The sequence below is a fragment of the Oncorhynchus gorbuscha genome, linkage group LG11, assembly GCF_021184085.1.
Source record: "Oncorhynchus gorbuscha isolate QuinsamMale2020 ecotype Even-year linkage group LG11, OgorEven_v1.0, whole genome shotgun sequence".
In the NCBI taxonomy this organism is placed as follows: Eukaryota; Metazoa; Chordata; class Actinopteri; order Salmoniformes; family Salmonidae; genus Oncorhynchus; species Oncorhynchus gorbuscha.
In genome coordinates, this window is record NC_060183.1 from 64017551 (window position 1) to 64043098 (window position 25548).

The 25548-nt window shown below is 43.6% G+C and overlaps 3 protein-coding genes across 6 annotated transcripts in view; 2 read left to right on the top strand and 1 right to left on the bottom strand.

Annotated features, from left to right (window-relative positions):
* LOC124049101 (transcription factor 7-like 1-B) overlaps positions 1 to 1278 on the bottom strand; it is a 31886-nt gene extending 30608 nt beyond the window's left edge. The window contains exons 1-2 of one of the 3 annotated variants that reach the window (XM_046370448.1): positions 328 to 1278; positions 106 to 184 (exon numbers count right to left, since the gene is read on the bottom strand). In XM_046370448.1, coding sequence (XP_046226404.1) covers positions 106 to 184; positions 328 to 513 — 265 coding nt within the window. In that variant the 5' untranslated portion in view covers positions 514 to 1278. Of the gene's footprint in view, positions 1 to 105; positions 188 to 327 lie in introns of all 3 variants that reach the window. The other 2 variants (XM_046370449.1, XM_046370447.1) reach the window with 2 other exon arrangements.
* On the top strand, positions 142 to 12092 carry LOC124049103 (drebrin-like protein A). Of its 2 annotated transcripts, none has more exons than XM_046370450.1 (16): positions 142 to 255; positions 3394 to 3449; positions 3621 to 3733; positions 3964 to 4038; positions 4136 to 4279; positions 4361 to 4447; positions 8976 to 9053; positions 9300 to 9451; positions 9545 to 9599; positions 9720 to 9785; positions 10056 to 10158; positions 10382 to 10567; positions 10798 to 10878; positions 10984 to 11117; positions 11270 to 11339; positions 11565 to 12092. In XM_046370450.1, the coding sequence occupies exons 1-16, from the start codon at positions 158 to 160 to the stop codon at positions 11699 to 11701; spliced, it is 1635 nt and encodes a 544-aa protein (XP_046226406.1). In that variant the 5' UTR covers positions 142 to 157; the 3' UTR covers positions 11702 to 12092. The 2 variants fall into 2 exon arrangements, with proteins under 2 accessions (XP_046226406.1, XP_046226407.1); XM_046370451.1 differs by lacking the exon at positions 142 to 255 and adding an exon at positions 1497 to 3263.
* Positions 12093 to 12438: 346 nt separating this feature from the next.
* Positions 12439 to 14435, top strand: LOC124049104 (cytochrome c oxidase subunit 5B, mitochondrial-like). The gene is made up of 4 exons (XM_046370452.1): positions 12439 to 12595; positions 13220 to 13290; positions 13552 to 13651; positions 13864 to 14435. The coding sequence occupies exons 1-4, from the start codon at positions 12499 to 12501 to the stop codon at positions 13974 to 13976; spliced, it is 381 nt and encodes a 126-aa protein (XP_046226408.1). The 5' UTR covers positions 12439 to 12498; the 3' UTR covers positions 13977 to 14435.
* Positions 14436 to 25548: the final 11113 nt, after the last annotated feature.

The window sequence follows — 25548 nt, forward strand, 5'->3', positions numbered from 1 at the left end:
GGATATAGAGAAAAGTGGGGAGAGGGGGGCACTCATATGATGGATCAAAGTGAGAGTTACAGGTATACAGAGCTATAGTTTTACTATGGGTTTGGCGTGTTTTACCTTCTGCAACGAACTCTCTCTGTCTGACATAACTCTCCCAATCCGGTATGTGATGCTGGGGACGTCTATGACTGACTGCCTGCTGACAAACACACACAAACGTTGTTTGCCAAAAAAAAAAAACTGGAGATTGGTAGCTAGAAGAAAAAGGTTAGTACCGTAATGGTTTATATAGTGATTCGATCTTCTGTCCCTAGCTGGCTAGCTAGTAAAGTTAGCTACCTCGGAGTCAGACGAACTGCTGTTGTTCTCCGTCTCGTTGACCAGTGAAGACTTGACATCGTCCAGGTCCCGCTCAGAGGACACATTCTCGGCGGTCTTTTCCTCCTGCTCCCCCTCGTCTTTAAACGAGATCAACTCATCGTTGGCTCCCAAATCATCTCCTCCTCCTCCGTCCAGCTGCGGCATCTTGAATTTCTAAAAACACACTCACTGTTGTCTTGCCGTGGAAGTGATGTCGTACCCACCGAGTTTCAAAACACCCTGCTAACGTTAGCTAGCTAGTACACTGTATTCTTTGGATTTCCACGATTTCCAGTGGTAGTAACGAGATTAGCCATGAACAAGACGAGTTGTTGAAAACTTTGCAAAAATAAGCATCCAACGACTGTTCATTGTTAGCTAGCTAACGTTAGTTAGCCATGCTAAGCTAACTAGTTAACTAGCTAGTCGATTCTTGGAGTTGTTCCACTCGTTTCTTGTCGCGTCTTTTATTTTGGGCTAGAAAAACTAGATAACGTTACAACCCACATCGACGATCCCACGAATAACCGTATACTGATGTGAAAACAACTAGCAGTCTCTTAAAACTGAAATGGAAAACGAAAACAATGGAAAGCTGTACGTCGCAGAAGTTTAAAACACGCACGCACATAAGTTGTCCTCCTGCACACACGTTCTCCTCCTACTTAACGTTACCCTCCCGAGTAAAATCAGCCCGAAGAAAAGTCAGCTCACAAGCCTACTTTCTTAATTATTTTGTCGTCCATTTTCCTTCAAAAATAGAAAATGCAATCCTTGCGAGTTTGAGAAAAAGTTAGCCGCTGGTTGTGTGAGTGTATATGGTCGCATGGGAAATACAAGTCGCTTGGTGTTTCTGAGGTGGAGTGGAAGGAAGAGCTAGGCCGCCGCCGGGAGACTGGGGGTGGGGGAGGAGGGAAGACGGGAGACTGGAGGAAGAAAGTAAGTGGGGAGGGAAGACGTTTGGGCAGAGTAATTCCAGTCCAGCTATCAATGATGTATGTGTCAATGGTGACAGGAGTTTTTCCCCATCTGATTTCTTGAGCTGAAAAAAGATATTGGTCAGGGGGAAAGTATATCTTTGCAATGTCTGGATTCCCAGCCAGATCACCCGTGATACAGGCACTGCATCTCAGTGAGAGTTACAGTCCCTGGTTCAAATCCAGGCTGTATCACATCAGGCTGTGATTGGGAGTCCCATAGGGTGGCACACAATTAAAAATACAAATCAGTTTGCCTCCGCACTGAATATCGCTCAGTTTTACTGTTGTTTCACCACACTGAATTATATTGGATTCCAGCTGGCTTCATGTGCATATTCATAGGAGAGAACTGAAGGATGTATTTTTTAAATATATATTTTTTTACCTTTATTTTACTAGGCAAGTCAGTTAAGAACAAATTCTTATTTTCAATGACGGCCTAGGAACAGTGGGTTAACTGCCTGTTCAGGGGCAGAACGACAGATTTGTACCTTGTCAGCTCGGGGATTCAAACTTGCAACCTTTCGGTAATGGTAATGGGAGGCTAATGATTATGATGAAGATAATGGTGTTGATAATGCCCGCTCTCCTTCTCTCTTTAATCTTTGTGTGTGTACTTTTTTCTGTGGGACTGTAACCCGAGCCCTCCCTTGGTCTGTTATCTGTGACTGCAGGTCCTTGCTACAAAATTGACACTCAACCCTCAAGCAAACCACAGGCATTTCCAAGCTAACATAATACTATTGCACAATAGTGTATTTGTGCATGTGTGTGTAGTGCAAACGTGTGTGTGATGGGGGTGTTGGGAATGATGAGTGTCATGCCCCCCTCCCTCATAATAAAACCACCCACCAACGAGCAAAGGAGACAAGGGATTAGGCTCCATCTGAAATAGTGTGTGTGTGTGAGTGGATTTGTGTCTACGCCTCTATGTCTGTCTGTGTGCATTGGTGAAAAGGAATTCCCTCTTTTGTTCCTGAGAAAGCTAGTGTATGTTCAGTATGTGTGTGTGTTTGTGTATGTGTGTGTATGTGTAAAAGAGGAAGCTGGAGGGTGCTCATCTACACACAGAGAGAGAGAGAGAGCGTGCAGGAGAGAGAGAGAGAGGGTTGGCAGGGATAGAAAAGGAGGGAGAGAGGGAACTGCTCACCAACAGCAAAGAGATAATGAGATAGAAAGAGAGTATGTGATAGGATAGAGAAAGAGTGGAGATCTACTTATCAACAAGGCTGATGTTTGTGAACCTTCTGTAGTCTAACCAGCAATCACCCTCAGTCCCTTTACAGTAGACTCTTCCACCACCTGGATAGTTAGCAGGAAGCATTTAGTCTGCCGACCTGCTTGTACTGAAGAACTTGCGGTACTGCAGCACCAATCTAAAAAATTTGACTTTTCCGGTTCTGCCCTGACCGGTTTCTTTCACTCCCTCTCTCTCTCTCTTTCGCTCTCTCACACACACACACACACTGCCCCGACAAGTTTCAGAGGAGTGTGTGTGTGGTAGTTCCTTCATACTGAATCAGCTCGGACAGCCTGTGTGTGTTAGCGGTCCTCTTTCCTTGATTTCTCTAGGTAGAATATTTTAATCTTACTTTGACACAGAGAGGAGACCATTATTTTGCCGATTTGATCCTGATCCATCCCCGTTTTGACAAAGCTGAAAGAATCCCCTTGGTACAAGACTCGCTTGTCATTGGAAGCTCTGCCTTTACCCACTAGAGTGCTCTTTCATCATTCAGTATATCTCAGCTACTCCAACTGAAGAGACCATTTCTTATTTCCTGGATAAAGTTTTGGTGCTGCGTTTTCTTTGACGCAGTGGATGCCACGGCACAGGTAGACACACAGGAGAATGTCGGTGAATCTAAGTAAAAACGGAGCAGCACTCACGGCCGCGTATAAAGAAGTGGTGGATGTGAAGTCTGATACCAACTGGTGAGCAAGAACTGAGAGAAGGATTAGATCAGTTGATTTGGTATCACAGTTGTATCTGTATGTGTGTGTTTGTGAGTCAGCAATGACAAGAGAGAGAGAATCTTCCAGTTGTTTTTCTGTCTGTCTACAGGGCTCTGTTCACCTATGAGGGGAACACCAATGACATCCGCCTGGCAGAGAAGGGAGGTGAGTGTGGGTTGTTTGTGCATGTGTGTAATGGGGGGGGGTTCAGGGAATTTGTTGTATGAAAACTGAAGATACACCATACCACGTAGGCTTTAGTTTAGCTGGCTGACATGGTCATCAGTAACGTTGATGACCCACGTTCGATTTGTGTGTATGTGTATCTGTATGTAGACGGCGGTCTGGAGGAGATGGTGGAGGAGTTGAGCAGTGGGAAGGTGATGTATGCCTTCTGTCGTGTCAAGGACCCCAACTCTGGCCTGTGTAAATATGTTCTCATCAACTGGGTAAGTAGCACACACACACACACACACACACACACACACACACACACACACACACACACACACACACACACACACACACACACACACACACACACACACACACACACACACACACACACACACACACACACACACACACACACACACACACACACACCACCCTCGAAGCATAACGATCACTAGAGACCTTTGTCAAATCAGCCATTCACCTTTGCGTGTGTGTGTTTTAGACAGGTGAAGGGGTAAAGGACTCTCGGAAAGGACAGTGCGCCAACCATGTCATTTCCATGGGTAACTTCCTAAGGGTGAGTTTTACCTGCATTAAAGAGAGAGATGCTCCAAAATGTTAATTCTCTAAATTCGCGCTGTGTAGATTCTCTCTGACCAATCTCTTTCCTGCAGGGTGCCCATGTGACCATCAATGCACGGGGAGAGGATGACGTGGAGCCAGAGAGCATCATGGGTAAAGTGGCCAAGGCGTCGGGGGCCAACTTTAACTTTCGCAAAGAGACACAGAAATACAGCGATGTACCCAGTGGACCTGTGGTGAGAACACACACACATACACACTCATGCACACACACAAGCATACACACACACACAGAGTAATGTGTTGTTGTGTTTCAGGGGTCGGTGTACCAGAAGACTAATGCTGTGGATGAGATTCTGCAAACCAAAGAGACACAGAAATATGACACACCCAGAGGGCCTGTGGTGAGAACACACACACACACACACACACACACACACACACACACACACACACACACACACACACACACACACACACACACACACACACACACACACACACACACACACACACACACACACACACACACACACACACACACACACACACACACACACACACACACAATTTAGTTATTCCCTCCTCAAGTCAATCAAACAGGCAAAACGTCAGTGTAGAGACAAAGTGGAGTTGCAATTCAACGTCTCAGACACGAGACATATGTGGCAGGGTCTACAGACAATCACAGACTACAAAAGGAAAACCAGCCACGTCACGGACATCGGCCTCTTATTTCCGGACAAGCTAAATACCTTCTTTGCCCGCTTTGCGGATAACACAGTGCCACCCGACGCGGCCCGCGACCAAGGACTGTGGGCTCTCCTTCTCCGTGGCCTTCTCGAGTAAGACATTTAAGCGTGTTATCCCTCACAAGGCTGCTGGCCCAGACGGCATCCCTAGCCACGTCATCAGAGCATGCACAGACCAGCTGGCTGATGTGTTAACGGACATGTTCAATCTCTCCATATCCCAGTCTGCTGTCCCCACATACTTCAAGATGGCCACCATTGTTCCTGTACCCAAGAAAGCAAAGGTAACTGCACTAAATTACTATTGCCCCTTAGCTGTCACTTCTGTCATCATGAATTGCTTTGAGAGGCTAGTTATGGATCGTATCACCTCTACCTTACCTGTCACCTAAGGCCCACTTCAGTTTGCATACTGCCCCAATAGATCCACAGATGATTCAATCGCCATCACACTGCACAATGCCCTATCCCAACTGGACAAGAGGAATACCTATGTAAGAATGCTGTTCATTGACTATAGCTCAGCATTCAACACCATAGTACACTCCAAGCTCATCATTAAGCTTGAGGCCCAGGGTCTGAACCCCACCCTGTGCAACTGGGTCCTGGGCTTCCTGACGGGCCGCTCCCAGGTGGTGAAGGTAGGAAACAACACATCCACTTCGCTGATCCTCATAACTGGAGCCCCACAAGGGTGCGTGCTCAGCCCTCTCCTGTACTCCCTGTTCACCCATGACTGCGTGGCCAAGCTCGCCTCCGACTCAATTATCAAGTTTGCAGATGACACAACAGTAGGAGACGTGATTACCAACAATGATGAGACAGCCTACAGGGAGGAGGTGAGGGCTCTGGGACTGTGGTGCCACTCAATGTCAACAAAACAAAGGAGATGATCGTGGACTTCAGGAAACAGCAGAGGGAACATCCCCCTATCTACATTGACGGACCACAGTGGAGAAGGTGGAAAGCTTCAAGTCCCTCGGCATACACATCACAGACAAACTGAAATGGTCCACCCACATGGACAGTGTGGTGAAGAAGGCGCAACAGCGCCTCTTCAACCTCAGGAGGCTGAATAAATTTGGCTTGGCACCTAAAACCCACACAAACGTTTATAGATGCACAATTGAGAGCATCCTGTTGGGCTGCATCACCGCCTGGTACGGCAATTGCACAGCGCACAATCGCAGGGCTCTCCAGAGGGTGGAGCGGTCTGCCCAATGCATCACCAGAGGCAAACTACCTTCCCTCCAGGACACCTACAGCGCCTGATGTCACAGGAAGGCCAAAAAGATCATCAAGGACAACAACAACACGAGCCACTGCCTGTTCACCCCGCTATCATCCAGAATGTGAGGTCAGTACAGGTGCATCAAAGCTGGGACTGAATGACTGAAAAACAGCTTCTATCTCAAGGCCATCAGACTGTTAAATAGCCATCACTAGCACATTAGAGGCTGCTGCCTATATACAGTTGAAGTCGGAAGTTTACATACACTTAGATTGGAGTCAGTAAAACTTGTTTTTCATCCACTCCACAAATTTCTTGTTAACAAACTATAGTTTTTACAAGTCGGTTAGGACATCTACTTTGTGCATGACACAAGTAATTTTTCCAACAATTGTTTACACACAGATTATTTCACTTATAATTCACTGTATTACAAATTTAAGACGTTTACATACACTAAGTTGATTATGCTTTTAAACAGCTTGGAAAATTCCCTAAAATTATGTCATTGCTTTTTAAAGCTTCTGGTATGCTAATTGACATAATTTGAGTCAATTGGAGGTGTACCTGTGGATGTATTTCAAGGTCTACCTTCAAACTCAGTGTCTCTTTGCTTGACATCATGGGAAAATCAAATGAAATCAGCCAAGACCTCAGAAAAAATGTAGACCTTCACAAGTCTGGTTCATCCTTAGGAGCAATTTCCAAACGCCTAAAGGTACCAAGTTCAACTGTACAAACAATAGTACGCAAGTATAAACACCATGGGCCCACGCAGCCATCATACCGCTCAAGAAGGAGACGTGTTCTGTCTCCTAGAGTTGAATGTACTATGGGGGGGGAAGTATACATAAATCCCAGGACAACAGCAAAGGACCTTGTGAAGATGCTGGAGGAAACAGGTACAAAAGTATCTATACCCACAGTAAAACGAGTCCTATATCAACATAACCTGAAAGGCTGCTCAGCAAGGAAGAAGCCACTGCTCCCAAACCGCCATAAAAAAAACAGACTACAGTTTGCAACTGCACATGGACAAATATCGTACTTTCTGGAGAAATGTCCTCTGGTCTAATGAAACAAAATAGAACTGTTTGGCCATAATGACCATCGTCAATATTTGGAGGAAAAGGGGGGGTGCTTGCAAGCCGAAGAACACCGTCCCAATGGTGAAGCACAGGGAGGGGCGGGGGGGTAGCATCATGTTGTGGGGGTGCTTTGCTGAAGGAGGGACTGATGGACTTCACAAAATAGATGGCTTCATGAGGGAGGAAAATTATGTGGATATATTGAAGCAACATCTCAATACATCAGTCAGGAAGTTAAAGCTTGGTCGCAAATGGTCTTCCAAATGGACAATGGCCCCAAGCATACTTCCAGAGTTGTGTCAAAATGGCTTAAGGACAACAAAGTCAAGGTGTTGGAGTGGCCATCACAAAGCCCTGACCTCAATCCTATAGTAAATTTGTAGGCAGAACTGAATAAGCATGTGCGAGCAAGGAGGCCTACCAACTTGACTCATTTACACCAGTTCTGTCAGGAGGAATGGGCCAAAATTCACCCAATTTATTGTGGGGAGCTTTGACCCAAGTTAAACAATTTAAAGGCAATGCTACCAAATACTAATTGAGTGTATGTAAATTTCTGACCCACCGGAAATGTGATGAAATAAATAAAAGCTGAAATAAATAATTCTCTCTACTATTATTCTGACATTTCACATTCTTCAAATAAAGCGGTGATCCTAACTGACCTAAGACAGGGACTTTTTACCAGGATTAAATGTCAAGAATTGTGAAATACTGAGTTTAAATGTACTTGGCTAAGGTGTATGTAAACGTTCGACTTCAACTGTACATAGACTTGAAATCACTGGCCACTTTTAAAAAATGGAACAATAGTCACTTTTTTTATTTTACCTTTATTTAACTAGGCAAGTCAGTTAAGAATAAATTCTTATTGTCAATGACAGCCTCGGAACAGTGGTTAACTGCCTGTTCAGGGGCCTGTTCAGGGGCAGAACGACAGATTTGAACCTTGTCAGCTCGGGGATATGAACTTTCAACCTTTCGGTTACTAGTCCAATGCTCTAACCACTAGGCTACCCTACCCTGTTTACATATTGGGCATTACTCAACTCATATTGTATTCTATTTTATTCTACTGTAACTTAGTCTATGCCTCTCTGACGTTGCTTGTCAATATATTTATATATTCTCAATTCCATCCCTTTACTTAGATTTATGTGTATTGGGTATATATTGTGAAATTGTTATATATTACTTGTTAGATATTACCGCACGGGCGGAGCTAGAAACACAAGCATTTTGCTACACCCACAATAACGTCTCCTAAACATGTGTATGTGACCAATACAATTTGATATTCATTTGACACACACACACACACAAACAGCTGTAATGTTTGTATTTATTTTATTTCACCTGTATTTAACCAGGTAGGCCAGTTGAGAACAAGTTCTCATTTACAACTGCGACCTGGCCAAGATAAAGCAAATCAGTGCGACACAAACAACAACACAGAGTTACTCATGAAATAAACAAACGTACAGTCAATAACACATTTGGAAAAAAAATCTATATACAGTGTGTGCAAATGCGGTAAGATTAGGTAGGTAAGGCAATAAATAGGCAGTAGTGGCGAAGCAATTACAATTTAGCAATTAAACACTGGAGTGATAGATGTACAGAAGATGAATGTGCAAGGAGAGATACTGGGGTACAAAGGAGCAAAATAAATAAAGAACAATGTGGGATGAGGTAGCTGGATGGGCTATTTACAGATGGGCTATGTACAGGTGCAGTGATCTGTGAGCTGCTCTGACAGCTGATGCTTAAAGTTAGTGAGGGAGATATGAGTCTCTAGCTTCAGTGATTTTTGCAATTCGTTCCAGTCATTGGCAGCAGATAATGTATTGTTGTGTTTCAGGGGTCGGTGTACCAGAAGACTAATGCTGTGGATGAGATTCTGCAAACCAACAAGGACAACTTCTGGGCCCAATCTCAGGTAGACCTTCTCAGATAGCCAAGCCTACATTTTATTTGTCGTATGTAACTAGTAAGCTACATTGAAGTGCTTGCTCTTAAGACATAACAAAATTCCAGACAAAAGTAATACTATACTATATTGTTATCTCCCTATTCCTAATATGGTATGCAATCCTGTTTTGAGTTACTCTGCTGCTGGTACTTTGGGAGTTTGATTCCAATAGAATGTTACATTTCTCACTCTTTCTCTCTCTCTCTCTCTCAGAGAGATGAGGAGGTGCGTCAGAAGGAGGAGAGCAAGAGAGTGGAGGAGGAGAGGCAAAGGGCGAAAAGAGAGCGAAAAGAGAGGGATGAAAAGGAGGCTGCAGAGAGAGAAATGAGGGCAAAGGAGAGAACCTCTCAAATCGACCAGGCAAAGTCAGTCATCACAGATGCACGCACACATGCGGAGACACACACAAACACATGCTCAATAATATAATATTGTCTGTCTGTGTGTCCGTTTGACAGGACTTACCAGAAGCAGCAGGAGTCAGGGTATAGAGACCAGGAACAACATCAGCCGGTGAGCCTTTTATGTGGTACTATGTGTGATTTCTATGCATTGCACAAAATGCTTCTGTGAGTTGCAGTATTCCAAACTTATTTGAGTGTGTGTGTTTTTGTGTGTGTGTCTGCTTTTTAGGAACGGCATGACAGTGAGCGTCAGAACACTCAGAGGATAAGACCTGCATCTGTACAAAAAGCAAACGTGAGAGTCCGCACTCACTCACTGTGTTTGTGTGTTCAATATGTCATAATTTACTGAGCAGCTGCTTCTGGGAGAAGTGGAACAGGGTTTAAAGGGTTATCTATGATACAGGTGTGTGTGTGTGTGTGTGTGTGTGTGTGTGTGTGTGTGTGTGTGTGTGTGTGTGTGTGTGTGTGTGTGTGTGTGTGTGTGTGTGTGTGTGTGTGTGTGTGTGTGTGTGTGTGTGTGTGTGTGTGTGTGTGTGTGTGTGTGTTCGTGTGTGTGTGTCAGGAGGCAGCACGTCTGATCTCCCAGAGGTCCTTGAACCCCAGAGAGCTGTTTAAAAAGAGAGAGCAGAGTGCCTCACTGGACAACACGCCCAGCTCCAGACCTGGTAAAATCACCTAGAATGTTGTAATAGCGTTTTATAGATAAGCAACAAGGTGGGTATCGATATAGAAAACTGGTCAACGCTAAACACACTTAATAACTTAAATAAAGTTAGCAATAAATCATTATGACATATCAATAACACATTCTGCCCCCCCCCCATAACACACATTCCCCTAGCCCCAATAACATAAAACACATATTATTCCCCTCTCCCCCTCCCTCAGGGAAGCTGCAGAGCCACTTCCTGACTCAGAAGTCCACTGAGAGAGAAACACCCAACGAACCACGTTCCCTACAATACCCTGCTTTTCTTCACCCAGAAGCCCCGGCTCCATTGGTCCCAAAAACACCTGCTCTGCTCTCAGAGCGTAAGGCACAGGCAGCCCCACCTTCACCTGTCCAACCCGCAGGTAATACATGCACCCCCCCCCCCCACACACACACACCTGTATCATAGATAACCCTTTAAACCCTGTTCCACTTCTCCCAGAAGCAGCTGCCCCACTCTCACATGTCATAACCCACAAGTCAAACACGCATGCATACAGGCATGCAGCTAACTCTTTCCACCACAGGCTGATTGATTCATGTCGTAGTGATAAGGCTGTCTAAATAATATGTGTGTGTATGTGTGTCACAGAGTCTTCCTTCACTGAAGAGGAATACTGGTCAGATGATTTTGATGGTGATACACAGGACACAGCACCAGCACCGGAGGACGGTAAGGCCTCCGCCTCACACACAAACGCAAACTCATTTCCACTCTCACATTGTTACCACTTAAAAACTACAGCTGGTGAGGGTCTTTAAATATTGAATCTCTCAGAGCCAACAGTTGCCGACCTGGTTCAGGGTAGAGAAGGGCACATTGACCTAGATGAGGTATACGAGCTCCTGCCATTGGCAGCAACAAATGAGGAGGATAACATTTATGATGATATCTACCAGGACACACCCACAGTAAGTCTACAGGAAGTATGATGATGTTGCTCTTAGCCATGTTATTAAATATTATTCCAAATAGGTTGGAAAATTCTGTGGTGTTATAACTCCACTGTTTTATTCTGTTCAAATCTTCTTTAACTCCCTATCACTTGAACAATCTCTCTCAGGTGCTGGAGCAGAGAGAGGAGGCCAGTGGACAGGATGTGCGTGCCAGGGCTCTGTATGACTACCAAGCCAGTGAGTGTTGCCCAGCTCTGGGTTCAAATCAAGTCCCTCTCTTTTTCTCATTTCATCTTCTTTCATCTGATCCTTCTTTGCTTTTCTAATCTTTTCTCTGATGTCCCACCTCATATTGCTTTCCTTCTTTCATCTCTTCTGGCACCACTCATCCCTATCTCATCTCTATCCATAAAGTTGTATTGAATTTAATCTTCTTTCATCCTTCTCTCCTCTCCTCCTCAGCTGACGACTCTGAGATTACCTTTGATCCTGATGACATCATCATAGGGATAGACATGGAAGATGTGGGTTGGTGGAGAGGCTACGGACCGGATGGACACTACGGAATGTTCCCTGCTAATTACGTTGAGCTCCTGTAGTTCCAAAGCCCTCCCACATGCCTGTACAACCAATTAGAGCATCAGATCATTCTGACTGCGACCAATGCGAACAATACAGGGGTAGGAAGGGGGATGTTTTTCTCTCTGCACAGATATTAGGTTTATAAGTAGAAAGAGAAGAGAATGGAGGTGCAGGGCTTATCAGGGATGTCAGGGAAAGTGACTGTCACTTGATTACTGTATTTTAATGTACAACAGAGCTCATGTCAGTGTATTCTAGTCTTTGTGAATGTCTAGTTTTAGTCAGGTCTCAGACTAGCAGTCTTATATGGGATTATGGGGATGTTTGGGGTTTTATATGTGTCTTGAATTAGTCAGACCTTTGCTTTTGATCCACTTTTCAATAAATAAAGATGAATGTCCAACTGTTTCCATGTGCTTAATCTTTTCTTGAGTTCTAGATTATTTATGCTCATCCCCCTTCTATGAAATGGGGACGGTGTATTCATTTGGACTATTCTTGCCTAGTTTAATAAAGGTTAAATAATAGATTATTAACAGATGATGTCATGTAGGCCTACTGATTGGACTGCAATGTTTTCTTAGTTGTTTTGGGAACGAAAGGTTGAATCAGTTTGCATGATAAAGTATATTCATAGCCTACCTTTTCAGGTAACGTTAGTCAACGACTCGAGGCTTGAACGCTTCTATTTTTTAAATACAAGAGCACAGACGTCAGAATAATGCGACTGTCACGTAAATATTAAACGTCATCAGTGTGCTGCCAGTTGTATTGCGACCTCTTATTACAGCAGTGCTTTCGACCAGAAGGAGAAATGGCTGCAAGGTTATTGCTTCGCTCGGCCGTAAGGGCCGCTACAACTTGCCGGGCCGCCCCGGTCCCTGCTCTCACCCGCGGCATGGCGGTTGGTGGTGAGTCGGTAATGTGGAGGTTTTGGGCAGAAGCCATGGAAGCATCGTATTTGACATATTGATGTCTTGCCAAGGACAGGCGATGAATTGCCAGGCAATGGCGCAAGGCTTTCTAGTCAAATTAACACAATATTCGTTGTATCGAAATACAAATTTCAATCTGTCCACATTGTTCTCATTAAGTAGCTAGCTGAGCAGATTATGTTTTCATGTCCTATATTGAGCTATTTTGCCTTAAAGCGACCTGTCAAAGGGACGGCAGGTGGTTAAAGCGTTGGACTAGTAACCGGAAGGTTGCAAGTTCAAACCCCCGAGCTGACAAGGTTCAAATCTGTCGTTCTGCCCCTGAACAAGGTAGTTAACCCACTGCTCCTAGGCCGTCATTGAAAATAAGAGTTTGTTCTTAACTGACTTGCCTGGTTAAATAAAGGTTGTTTTTTTTTAAGTCAAAGATGGTACCTTAGTTTAGGGTTCTAGCTAGCGCGTCAGCGAGCTATCCGTGTCGACTATCTTTGAATGTGCTTAGCGCGGAAGTAGCCCACTGCTCATTTTGCTAACTTTTAAACTAGCTAATGCCAACTAACTAGTTAGCTAGTAAGGTTAACACTGATGACATGTTTTCAGGTATCCCCACCGACGAGGAGCAGGCCACTGGTCTGGAGAAGATAGTTATGAAGGCTGCACAACAGGGCGCGGTGAGTCGAGATTACATTTGTTTGAAATTAATATTATTTGCGTCAACTGTGTTGCTATGGCCAACATTTACGTGACACCGGTAGTTTAACATGTCAAGTATTCATTAGTTTGGCAGTAATCTCACACTGTTCTCAGCACTGGCCCGACATGCCTCTAGCCACATTTAGGATCCTTAAAAGGTTTCTGTGTGCTTTGTTCTCCATGTCACCAAGTCATACCTAGGTCTAAAACTGAACCTGTCTTGTGTTATTTCTTTCCAGGACCCCTACAGCATGTTGAAGCCCAAAGAGTATGCTGGCTCAAAGGCTGACCCCCATCTGGTGCCCTCCATCACTACCAAGAGGATTGTGGGCTGTGTCTGTATGTGACTAGCTTTATATTAGTCTTTCTACAGCTGTCTGGTAGTTCTGTGGCCAGAAGCTGTACCACTCTGATTTATAATGGCTGTCTGAGGGTTGTCCTTCCTGCTCATATCTAATGTCTCCTTCAACTGATCTCTCCCTCCCTCCTATATTCCTCCTCCTCCCTTTCTCCCCCTTCTCTCTCACTTTCTCCATCCTCTCTCTCTCTAGGTGAGGAGGATAACACTGCAGTGGTGTGGTTCTGGCTCCATCAGGGCGATGCTCAGCGCTGTCCCTCATGTGGCTCCCACTACAAACTGGTGCCCCACGAGCTGCCCCACTAAAATACACACCAACACACACCCTCTTATATACATACACATCACCTAGTACCTTTACATGACATTACATTCACTGAAAGATTTAAGCTTTAGGATGAAGGGGGTTAGATAGTGATGTCAAATCTCAATGTTCTTTCAGGAAGTGTATTTGCATGTGGAGTTAGGCGTTTTAAATTAGAATGTTGGGCCTCTGTGTTTACCCTTTGGTTTCTTTTAATCATGTGTTTGCTGTCCAATTTATCTTTATCTCATCCTAACGTCTACTTGAAAATCTATCTAACCTGCTAACCTCAATGTCAGTCTGAGCACAGGACCAGTTATTGTTTAAAACTTACCGAAGGCCTAGGCCTAATGGTGTGGGACGCAATGTTATTTTTCAAGCAATTCCATTCAAACAGCAGTTTATGTTGATGTATGTACTGTACACTTGGTCTTATCAAATCAATAAAGTATACTCCTTAACTCCTGTTACTGTTTTGGTGGCGATGTAGAATAGCGTGATGGTTTTGGTCAGTGGTGGGCAAAATACAGCTTGTGAAAATTTAAATAATACTAAATCTCTAAAACCAGATGGAAAGTATGTAGAAATGATAATAGACCTATATAATTAGAAATGAGTGCCAGTTTTCTAGGCTGTAATTTGATTTTGACCAGCAAATCTGTCAACATAAAATCAGTGGCACTCTGTTTAATTTTGAAATCCCAATGTGGCCCTCGAGCCAAAATTGAAGATTTAGGTCATCTGGATCTGAGAAGCTGACGCATATAATGGTGTATTTATTCAAGGACTATGATTGTCACACTTATTTTGACAGTTTTCATTGTGGTGCCATGTGTAATGTATAGTACCCTGCTTTTTGTAAGAGCGAGCTAATGGCACGGAGGGGATACATTACGTTTTATGGGCTCCTAACCTATTTTTTTTTTTCATTAACTTATTCTATACATGTTTTTGCTTCTGGATATCAGAACAGCGATTACTCACCTGTAACTGGACGAAGATTGTTTTCTTTAATGAGTCTGATGCGAAGGATATTGTTTCCCCCAGACCAGGCCCAAATCCCTGTCATTTGCATGAAAAAAAGACCGATGTCCAGGGGGGACAGTTCTGGGTGCTATGTGATAATTAGTTTGGTGAGTGGCTAACCCGCCTCTACCATCCATTCCATTGACCAACGTATAATAATTGGAGAATAAACTGGATGAGCTCAGTTTAAGACTCCTATGAACAGGACATTAAAAACTGTAACATTTTTTGTGTCACCAAGTCTTGGCTGAATGACGACACGGATAATATACATTTGGCTGGGTTTTCTGTGCATCGGCAGAACAACAGTTACGTCCGGGAAGAGAAGGTGTGGTGGTGTGTCTATTTGTCAATAGCAGCTGGTGGGAGATGTCTAATATTAAGAAGGTCTCGAGGTATTGCTTGCCTGAGGTAGAGTAACTCATGATAAGCTGTAGACCACGCTATCTACAAAGAGAATTTTCATCTATATTTTTCGTAGCCGTATATTGACCATCACAAAACAGATGCTGGCACCAAGTCTGTATAAGGTCATAAGCAAACAAGAAAAATGCTCATCCAGAAGCGGCGCTACTAATGGATGGGGATTTTAATGCAGGCAGACAAATCTGTTTTACCTCATCTCTACCAGCATGTCACATGCAACCAGAGGGGGGAAAAAACTGTAGACCACCAATACTCCACACACAGACACATATAAAGTTCCCCCTTGGCAAATCTGACCATAATTATATCCTCCTGAATCCTGCTTACAAGCAAAAACTAAATCAGGAAGTACCAGTGACTTGCTCAATACAAAAGTGGTCAGATGACATGGATGCTACGCTACATGACTGTTTTGCTAGCACAGACTGGAATATTAAATCAAATCAAATTTATTGATATAGCCCTTCGTACATCAGCTGATATCTCAAAGTGCTGTACAGAAACCCAGCCTAAAACCCCAAACAGCAAGCAATGCAGGTGTAGAAGCACGGTGGCTAGGAAAAACTCCCAAGAAAGGCCAAAACCTAGGAAGAAACCTAGAGAGGATCCAGGCTATGAGGGGTGGCCAGTCCTCTTCTTGCTGTGCCGGTTGCAGATTATAACAGAACATGGCCAAGATGTGCAAATGTTCATAAATGACCAGCATGGTCCAATAATAATAATCACAGTAGTTGTCGAGTGTGCAGCAAGAAGGCACCTCAGGAATAAATGTCAGTTGGCTTTTCATAGCCGAACATTTGGAGTATCTCTAACGCTCCTGCTGTCTCTAGAGAGTTGAAAACAGCAGGTCTGGGACAGGTAGCATGTCCGGTGAACAGGTCAGGGTTCCATAGTCGCAGGCAGAACAGTTGAAACTGGAGCAGCAGCACGGCCAGGTGGACTGGAGACAGCAAGGAGTCATCATGCCAGGTAGTCCTGAGGCATGGACCTAGGGCTCAGGTCCTCCGAGAGAGAGAGAGAAAGAAAGAAAGAAAGAAAGAGAGAATTAGAGAGAGAATACTTACATTCACACAGGACGCCGGATAAGACAGGAGAAGTACTCCAGATATAACAAACTGACCGTAGCCCCCCGACACAAACTATTGCAGCATAAATACTGGAGGCTGAGACAAGAGGGGTCAGGAGACACTGTGGCCCCATCCGAAGATACCCCCGGACAGGGCCAAACAGGAAGGATAGAATCCCACCCACTTTGCCAAAGCACAGCCCCCACACCACTAGAGGGATATCTTCAACCACCAACTTACCATCCTGAGACAAGGCCGAGTACAGCCCACAAAGATCTCTGCCACGGCGGGCGCCAACCCAGACAGGAAGATCACGTCAGTGACTCAACCCACTCAAGTGACGCACCCCTCCTAGGGACGGCATGAAAGAGCACCAGTAAGCCAGTGACTCAGCCCCTGTAATAGGGTTAGAGGCAGTGAATCCCAGTGGAGAGAGGGGAACCAGCCAGGCAGAGACAGCAAGGGCGGTTCGTTGCTCCAGAGCCTTTCCGTTCCCCTTCACACTCCTGGGCCAGACTACACTCAATCATATGACCTACTGAAGAGATGAGTCTTCAGTAAAGACTTAAAGGTTGAGACCGAGTCTGCGTCTCTCACATGGGTAGGCAGACCATTCCATAAAAATGGAGCTCTATAGGAGAAAGCCCTGCCTCCAGCTGTTTGCTTAGAAATTGTTGGGACAATTAGGAGGCCTGCATCTTGTGACCGTAGCGTACGTGTAGGTATGTACGGCAGGACCAAATCAGAAAGATAGGTAGGAGCAAGCCCCTGTAATGCTTTGTAGATTAGCAGTAAAACCTTGAAATCAGCCCTTGCCTTAACAGGAAGCCAGTGTAGAGAGGCTAGCACTGGAGTAATATGATCAAATTGGTTTGTTCTCGTCAGGATTCTAGCAGCTGTATTTAGCACTAACTGAAGTTTATTTAGTGCTTTATCCAGGTAGCCGGAAAGTAAAGCATTGCAGTAGTCTAACCTAGAAGTAACAAAAGCATGGTTGAATTTTTCTGCATCATTTTTGGACAGAAAGTTTCTGATTTTTGCAACGTTACGTAAATGGAAAAAAAGCTGTCCTTGAAACAGTCTTGATATGTTCGTCAAAAGAGAGATTAGGGTCCAGAGTAATACAGAGGTCCTTCACAGTTTTATTTGAGACGACTGTTAAACCATCAAGATTAATTGTCAGATTCAACAGAAGATCTCTTTGTTTCTTGGGACCTAAAACAAGCATCTCTGTTTTGTCCGAGTTTAAAAGTAGAACGTTTGCAGCCATCCACTTCCTTATGTCTGAAACACAGGCTTCTAGCCACGGGAACTTTGGGGCTTCACCATGTTTCATTGAAATGTACAGCTGTGTGTCATCCGCATAGCAGTGAAAGTTAACATTATGTTTGCGAATGACATCCTCATGAGGTACAATATATAGTGAAAACAATAGTGGTCCTAAAACCGAACCTTGAGGAACACCAAAATTTACAGTTGATTTGTCAGAGGACAAACCATTCACAGACAAAACTGATATCTTTCTGACAGATAAGATCTAACCCAGGCCAGAACTTGTCCGTGTAGACCAATTTGGGTTTCCAATCTCTCCAAAAGAATGTGGTGATCGATGGTATCAAAAGCGGCACTAAGGTATAGGAGCACGAGGACAGATGCAGAGCCTCGATCTGACGCCATTAAAAGGTCATTTACCACCTTCACAAGTGCAGTCTCAGTGCTATGATTGGGTCTAAAACCAGACTGAAGCATTTTGAAAACATTGTTTCTCTTCAGGAAGGCAGGCAGTAAGTTGCTGCGCAACAACTTTTTCAAAAATGTTTGAGAGGAATGGAAGATTCGATATAGGCCGAAAGTATTTATATTTTTATTTTCTGGCTTTTTCAAGAGAGGCTTTACTACTGCCACTTTTAGTGAGTTTGGTACACATCCAGTGGATAGAGAGCCGTTTAGTATGTTCAACATAGGAGGGCCAAGCACAGGAAGCAGCTCTTTCAGGTGTTTAGTTGGAATAGGGTCCAGTATGCAGCTTGAAGGTTTAGAGGCCATGATTATTTTCATCATTGTGTCAAGAGATATAGTACTAAAACACTTGAGTGTCTCTCTTGATCCTAGGTCCTGGCAGAGGTGTGCAGACTCAGGACAACTGAGGTCTGGAGGAATACGCAGATTTAAAGAGGAGTCCGTAATTTGCATTCTAATGATCATGATCTTTTCCTCAAAGAAGTTCATGAATTTATTACTGCTGAAGTGAAAGCCATTCTCACTTGGGGAATGCTGCTTTTTAGTTAGCTTTGCGACAGTATCAAAAATCAATTTCGGGTTTGTTCTTATTTTCCTCAATTAAGTTGGAAAAATAGGATGATCGAGCAGCAGTGAGGGCTCTTCGATACTGCACGGTACTGTCTTTTCAAGCTCGTCGGAAGACTTCCAGTTTGGTGTGGCGCCATTTCCGTTTTTCTGTATACCAGGGAGCTAGTTTCTTATGAGAAATGTTTTTAGTTTTTAGGGGTGCAACTGCATCTAGGGTATTGCGCAAGGTTAAATTGAGTTCCTCAGTTAGGTTGTTAACTGATTTATGTCCTCTGACGTCCTTGGGTAGGCAGAGGGAGTCTGGAAGGGCATCAAGCAATCTTTGTGTTGTTTGAGAATTTATAGCACAACTTTTGATGCTCCTTGGTTGGGGTCTGAGCAGATTATTTTTTGCGATTGCAAACGTAAGAAAATGGTGGTCCGATAGTCCAGGATGTAGAGAAAAAACATTAAGATCCACAACATTTATTCCATGGGACAAAACTAGGTCCAGAGTATGACTGTGACAGTGAGTAGGTCCAGAGACATGTTGGACAAAACCCACTGAGTCGATGATGGCTCTGAAAGCCTTTTGGAGTGGGTCTGTGGACTTTTCCATGTGAATATTAAATACACCAAAAATTAGAATATTATCTGCTATGACTACAAGGTCCGATAGGAATTCAGGGAACTCAGTGAGGAACTCTGTATATGGCTCAGGAGGCCTATAAACAGTAGCTACAAAAAGTGATTGAGTAGGTTGCATAGATTTCATGACTTGTAGCTCAAAATACGAAAACGTCATTTTTAATGACGAAAACGTCATTAAAATATGCTATTGTAAATGTTAGCAACACCTCTGCCTTTGCGGAATGCACGGGGGTTATGGTCACTAGTGTAACCAGGTGAGGCCTCATTTAACACAGTAAATTCATCAGGTTTAAGCCATGTTTCAGTCAGGCCAATCACATCAAGATTATGTTCAGTGATTAGTTCATTGACTATAACTGCCTTTGAAGTGAGGATCTAACATTAAGTAGCCCTATTTTGAGATGTGAGGTATCACAATCTCTTTCAATAATGGCAGGAATGGAGGAGGTCTTTATCCTAGTGAGATTGCTAAGGTGAATATGTTCTGGGATTTATCCAATGTCATTTTCGAAGTATTCCACCTCAGTCACCGGCTTCATCAATAAGTGCATCGACGATGTCGTCCCCACAGTGACCGTACGTACAGTATATATCCCAACCAGAAGCCATGGATTACAGGCAACATCCGTACCGAGCTAAAGGCTAGAGCTGCCGCTTTCAAGGAGTGGGACACTATCCCGGATATGCCCTCAGAAGAACCATCAAACAAGCAAAGTGCCACTACAGGACTAAGATTGAATCCTACTATGCCGGCACTGACGTTCGTCGGATGTGAAGGGGCTTACAAACTATTACGGACTACAAAGGGAAACCCAGCCGCGAGCTGCCCAGTGACGTGAGCCTACCTGACAGTCTAAATGCCTTTTTTATTATTGCTTCAAGGCAAGCAACACTGAAGAATGTATGAGAGCACCAACTTTTCCAGACGACTGTGTGATCACGCTCTCCGTAGCCGAATTGAGCAAGACCTTTAAACAGGTCAAAATTCACAAGGACATGGGGCCACACGGATTACCAGGATGTGTACTCAGAGCATGCGCAGACCAACTGGCAAGTGTCTTCACTGGCATTTTCAACCTCTCCCTGACCAAGTCTGTAATATCTACAGTTGAAGTCGGAAGTTTACATACATCATAGCCGAATACATTCAAACTCCGTTTTTCACAATTCCTGACATTTAATCCTAGTAAATATTTGCTGTCTTATGTCAGTTCGATCACGACTTTATTTTAAGAATGTAAAATGTCAGAATAGTAGTAGAGAGAATTATTTATATCAGCTTTTATTTCTTTCATCACATAGATGTTGCTTCAATATATCCACATAATTTTCCTCCCTCATGATGAAATCTATTTTGTGTGTGCACCAGTCCCTCCTGCAGCAAAGCACCCCCACAACACGATGCTGCCACCCCCGTGCTTCATAGTTGGGATGGTGTTCTTCGGCTTGTAAGCCTCCAAACATAACAATGGTTATTATGGCCAAACAATTCTATTTTTGTTTCACCAGACCAGAGGACATTTCTCCAAAAGGTATAATCTTTGTTCCCATGTGCAGTTGCAAACTGTAGTCTGGCTTTTTTATGGTGGTTTTGGAGCAGTGGCTTCTTGCTTGCTGAGCGGCCTTTCGGGTTATGTCGATATAGGTCTCGTTTTACTGTGGATATAGATACTTTTGTACCTGTTTCCTCCAGCATTTTCACAAGGCCCTTTGCTGTTGTTCTGGGATTGATTTAGCTTTTTTCTCACCAAAGTACGTTCATCTCTAGGAGACAGAATGTGTGAGCGGTATGACAGCTGCGTGGTCCCATGGTGTTTATATTTGCATACTATTTTTTGTACAGATGAATGTGGTACCTTCAGGCATTTGGTAATTGCTCCCAAGGAAGAACCAGACTTGTGGAGGTCAACAATTATTTTCTGAGGTCTTGGCTGATTTCTTTTGATTGTCCCATGATGTCAAGCAAAGAGGCACTGAGTTTGAAGGTAGGGCTTGAAATACATCCACAGGTACACCGCCAATTGACTCAAATGATGTCAATTAGCCTATCAGAAGCTTCTAAAGCCATGACATAATTTTCTGGAATTTTCTAAGCAGTTTAAAGGCACCGTCAACTTAGTGTATGTAAACTTCTGACCCACTGGAATTATGATACAGTGAATTTTAAGTGAAACAATCTGTCTGTAAACAATTGTTGTAAAAATTACTTGTGTCATGCACGAAGTAGATGTCCTAACCGACTTGCCAAAACTATAGTTTGTCAACAAGAAATTTGTGGAGTGGTTGAAAAACGAGTTTTATGACTCCAACCTAAGTGTATGTAAACTTTCGACTTCAACTGTACATGTTTCAAGCAGACCACCATAGTCCCTGTGCCCAAGAAAGTGAAGGTAACCTGCCTAAATGACTACCACCCCATAGCACTCACGTCGGTAGCCATAAAGTGCTTTAAAATGCTGGTCATGGCTCACATCAACATCATCATCCCAGAAACCCTAGACACATTCCAATTCGCATACCAGACCAACAAATCCACAGATGATGCAATCTCAATTGCACTCCACACTGCCCTTTCTCACCTGGACAAAAGGAACACCTATGTGAGAATGCTGTTCATTGACTCCAGCTCAGCGTTCAACACCGTAGTGCCATAAGTTAAGGATCCTGGGACTTAACACCTCCCTCTGCAACTGGATCCTAGACTTCCTGATGAGCTGCACCCAGGTGGTAAGGGTAGGCAACAACACATCTGCCACGCTGATCCTCAACACGGGGGCCCCTCAATGGTGAGTGCTTAGTCCCCTCCTGTACTCGCTGTTCACCCACGACTGCGTGGCAAAGCACAACTCCTACACCATCATTAAGTTATTTTCGATGAACCCATTCCATGGCACATGGTTTATGAATTGATACCCAAAACAACGCCGGATTCAAAACTTCTCATTTTTCAATATAAATTACTATACAAAATTCTTGCAACTAATAGAATGTTATATATATGGGGGGATACAATCTTCCCAGCTCAGCAGATTCTGCTGTGAAGAGGCAGGGTCATTAGATCATTTATTTTGGTACTGTCCATATGTAGCTCATTTTTGGTCACAGGTCCAGGAATGGCTGAAGAATTGCAACATTTGCCTGGAACTAACACTACAGATAGCAATACTGGGTGATTTGAAAAGCCATAGTCAATCAATCAATAATATAATAATTATTTTAGCAAAAATGTTTATTTTTAATTTACAATCTGTAGAAGCTATGAGAATAGGAGGGTTCAATTATTTTGTGAAGCATCACAGCACAGTTGAAAAATATATGGCAAGTAGAAATCCGAAATGGATGATGTTGAGAGACAGATGGGAGGGGTTGAATGGAGCTGAAAGGTGGGACTAATAACAAGATAAACAATGTAAAGCATACGGGATCTGTAAAATATATATAGGTTCAGAACTTTTGTGAAATCACCGACAATCACCGACAATGATGAGACAGCCTATAGGGAGGAGGTCAGAGACCTGGCAGTGTGGTGCCAGGATAACAACCTCTCTCTCAACGAGAGCAAGACAAAAGAGATGATCGTGGATGACAGGAAAAGGAGGTCTGAATACACCCCTATTCACATCGACGGGGCTGTGGAGCGGGTCAAGACTTTCAAGTTCCTTAGTGTCCACATCACCAACAAACTGAGTACGGCCAAGCTTCCTGCCACCCAGTGCCTATATCGTAGGAGGTATCAGAGGAAGGCCCCAAAAAATGTCAAAGACTCGGCCATTGGTGCCGGAGAGCCAAGTCTACGTTCAAAAGGCTCCTGAACAGCTTCTATCCCCAAGCCATAAAACTGCTGAGCAGCTACTATCCCCAAGCCATAAAACTGCTGAACAGCTTCTATCCCCAAGCCATAAAACTGCTGAGCAGCTTCTATCCCCAAGCCATAAAACTGCTGAGCAGCTACTATCCCCAAGCCATAAAACTGCTGAACAGCTTCTATCCCCAAGCCATAAAACTCCTGAACAGCTTCTATCCCCAAGCCATAAAACTGCTGAGCAGCTTCTATCCCCAAGCCATAAAACTGCTGAGCAGCTACTATCCCCAAGCCATAAAACTGCTGAACAGCTTCTATCCCCAAGCCATAAAACTGCTGAGCAGCTTCTATCCCCAAGCCATAAAACTGCTGAACAGCTTCTATCCCCAAGCCATAAAACTGCTGAACAGCTTCTATCCCCAAGCCATAAAACTGCTGAGCAGCTACTATCCCCAAGCCATAAAACTGCTGAACAGCTTCTATCCCCAAGCCATAAAACTCCCGAACAGCTTCTATCTCCAAGCCATAAAACTGCTGAGCAGCTTCTATCCCCAAGCCATAAAACTGCTGAACAGCTACTATCCCCAAGCCATAAAACTGCTGAGCAGCTACTATCCCCAAGCCATAAAACTGCTGAACAGCTTCTATCCCCAAGCCATAAAACTCCTGAACAGCTTCTATCCCCAAGCCATAAAACTGCTGAACAGCTTCTATCCCCAAGCCATAAAACTGCTGAGCAGCTACTATCCCCAAGCCATAAAACTGCTGAACAGCTTCTATCCCCAAGCCATAAAACTGCTGAGCAGCTTCTATCCCCAAGCCATAAAACTGCTGAGCAGCTTCTATCCCCAAGCCATAAAACTGCTGAGCAGCTTCTATCCCCAAGCCATAAAACTTTACCTCTACCTCTACCTGTACAAATGACCTCAGCTAACCTGTATCCCCGCACATTGACTCGGTACTGGTGCCCATTGTATAAAGCCTCATTATTGTTACTTTTTTATTTTTTACTTTAGGTGATTTAGTAAATATTTTCTTAACTGCATTGATGGTTAAGGGCTTCTAAGTAAGCATCTCACGATGTTGTATTTGGTGCATGCGACATCATATTTGATTTGATTCGATATGACTTGCTTCTGCAACTTGTGGAGTCACCAGCAGAGGGTAATATTTACCACCAGATGATCCCAGTTTTGTGTTTCTCTTCAGATGTTCCATAGACATCCTATAAAATGACATCAGATGTTATTCAGGCACTGACCGATTGGTGTCATTATAAAACCACATCTCATCTGGCTAGTTCTTCACACTTTGTAAGGGAGTCATAGAGCTGGTTAGTTTGGAGAGAGGAACAGCTGTTTGTTTCAAGCTCGTCTACATCTCTGTCATGCTCTCGCCACAATTCATCCTGTATCAGACAGAACATCAACAAATGTCTGTTTTTTAGTCTTGAATCATAGTCTCATTAGTGTTATTCCATTCTCTTTCATAGTATGTTGATGATGACCCAAGTCTTACCACAGTGCTGGTGGTGCTATTGTGGCAAGAAATATATGGATTCTTTCAAAGGCACCAGCTGTGTCTCAAATGACACATCCCATATAGTGCACTCCTTTTAAATGACACATCCCATATAGTGCACTCCTTTTAAATGACACATCCCGTATAGTGCACTCCTTTTAAATGACACATCCCGTATAGTGCACTCCTTTTAAATGACACATCCCATATAGTGCACTCCTTTTAAATGACACATCCCATATAGTGCACTCCTTTTAAATGACACATAGTGTATAGTGCACTCCTTTTAAATGACACATACTGTATAGTGCACTCCTTTTAAATGACACATACTGTATAGTGCACTCCTTTTAAATGACACATACTGTATAGTGCACTCCTTTTAAATGACACATACTGTATAGTGCACTCCTTTTAAATGACACATACTGTATAGTGCACTCCTTTTAAATGACACATACTGTATAGTGCACTCCTTTTAAATGACACATCCCATATAGTGCACTCCTTTTAAATGACACATCTGTATAGTGCACTCCTTTTAAATGACACATCTGTATAGTGCACTCCTTTTAAATGACACATCCCATATAGTGCACTCCTTTTAAATGACACATCCCCTATAGTGCACTCCTTTTAAATGACACATCTGTATAGTGCACTCCTTTTAAATGACACATCTGTATAGTGCACTCCTTTTAAATGACACATCTGTATAGTGCACTCCTTTTAAATGACAAATGACATCTGTATAGTGCACTCCTTTTAAATGACACATCCCATATAGTGCAC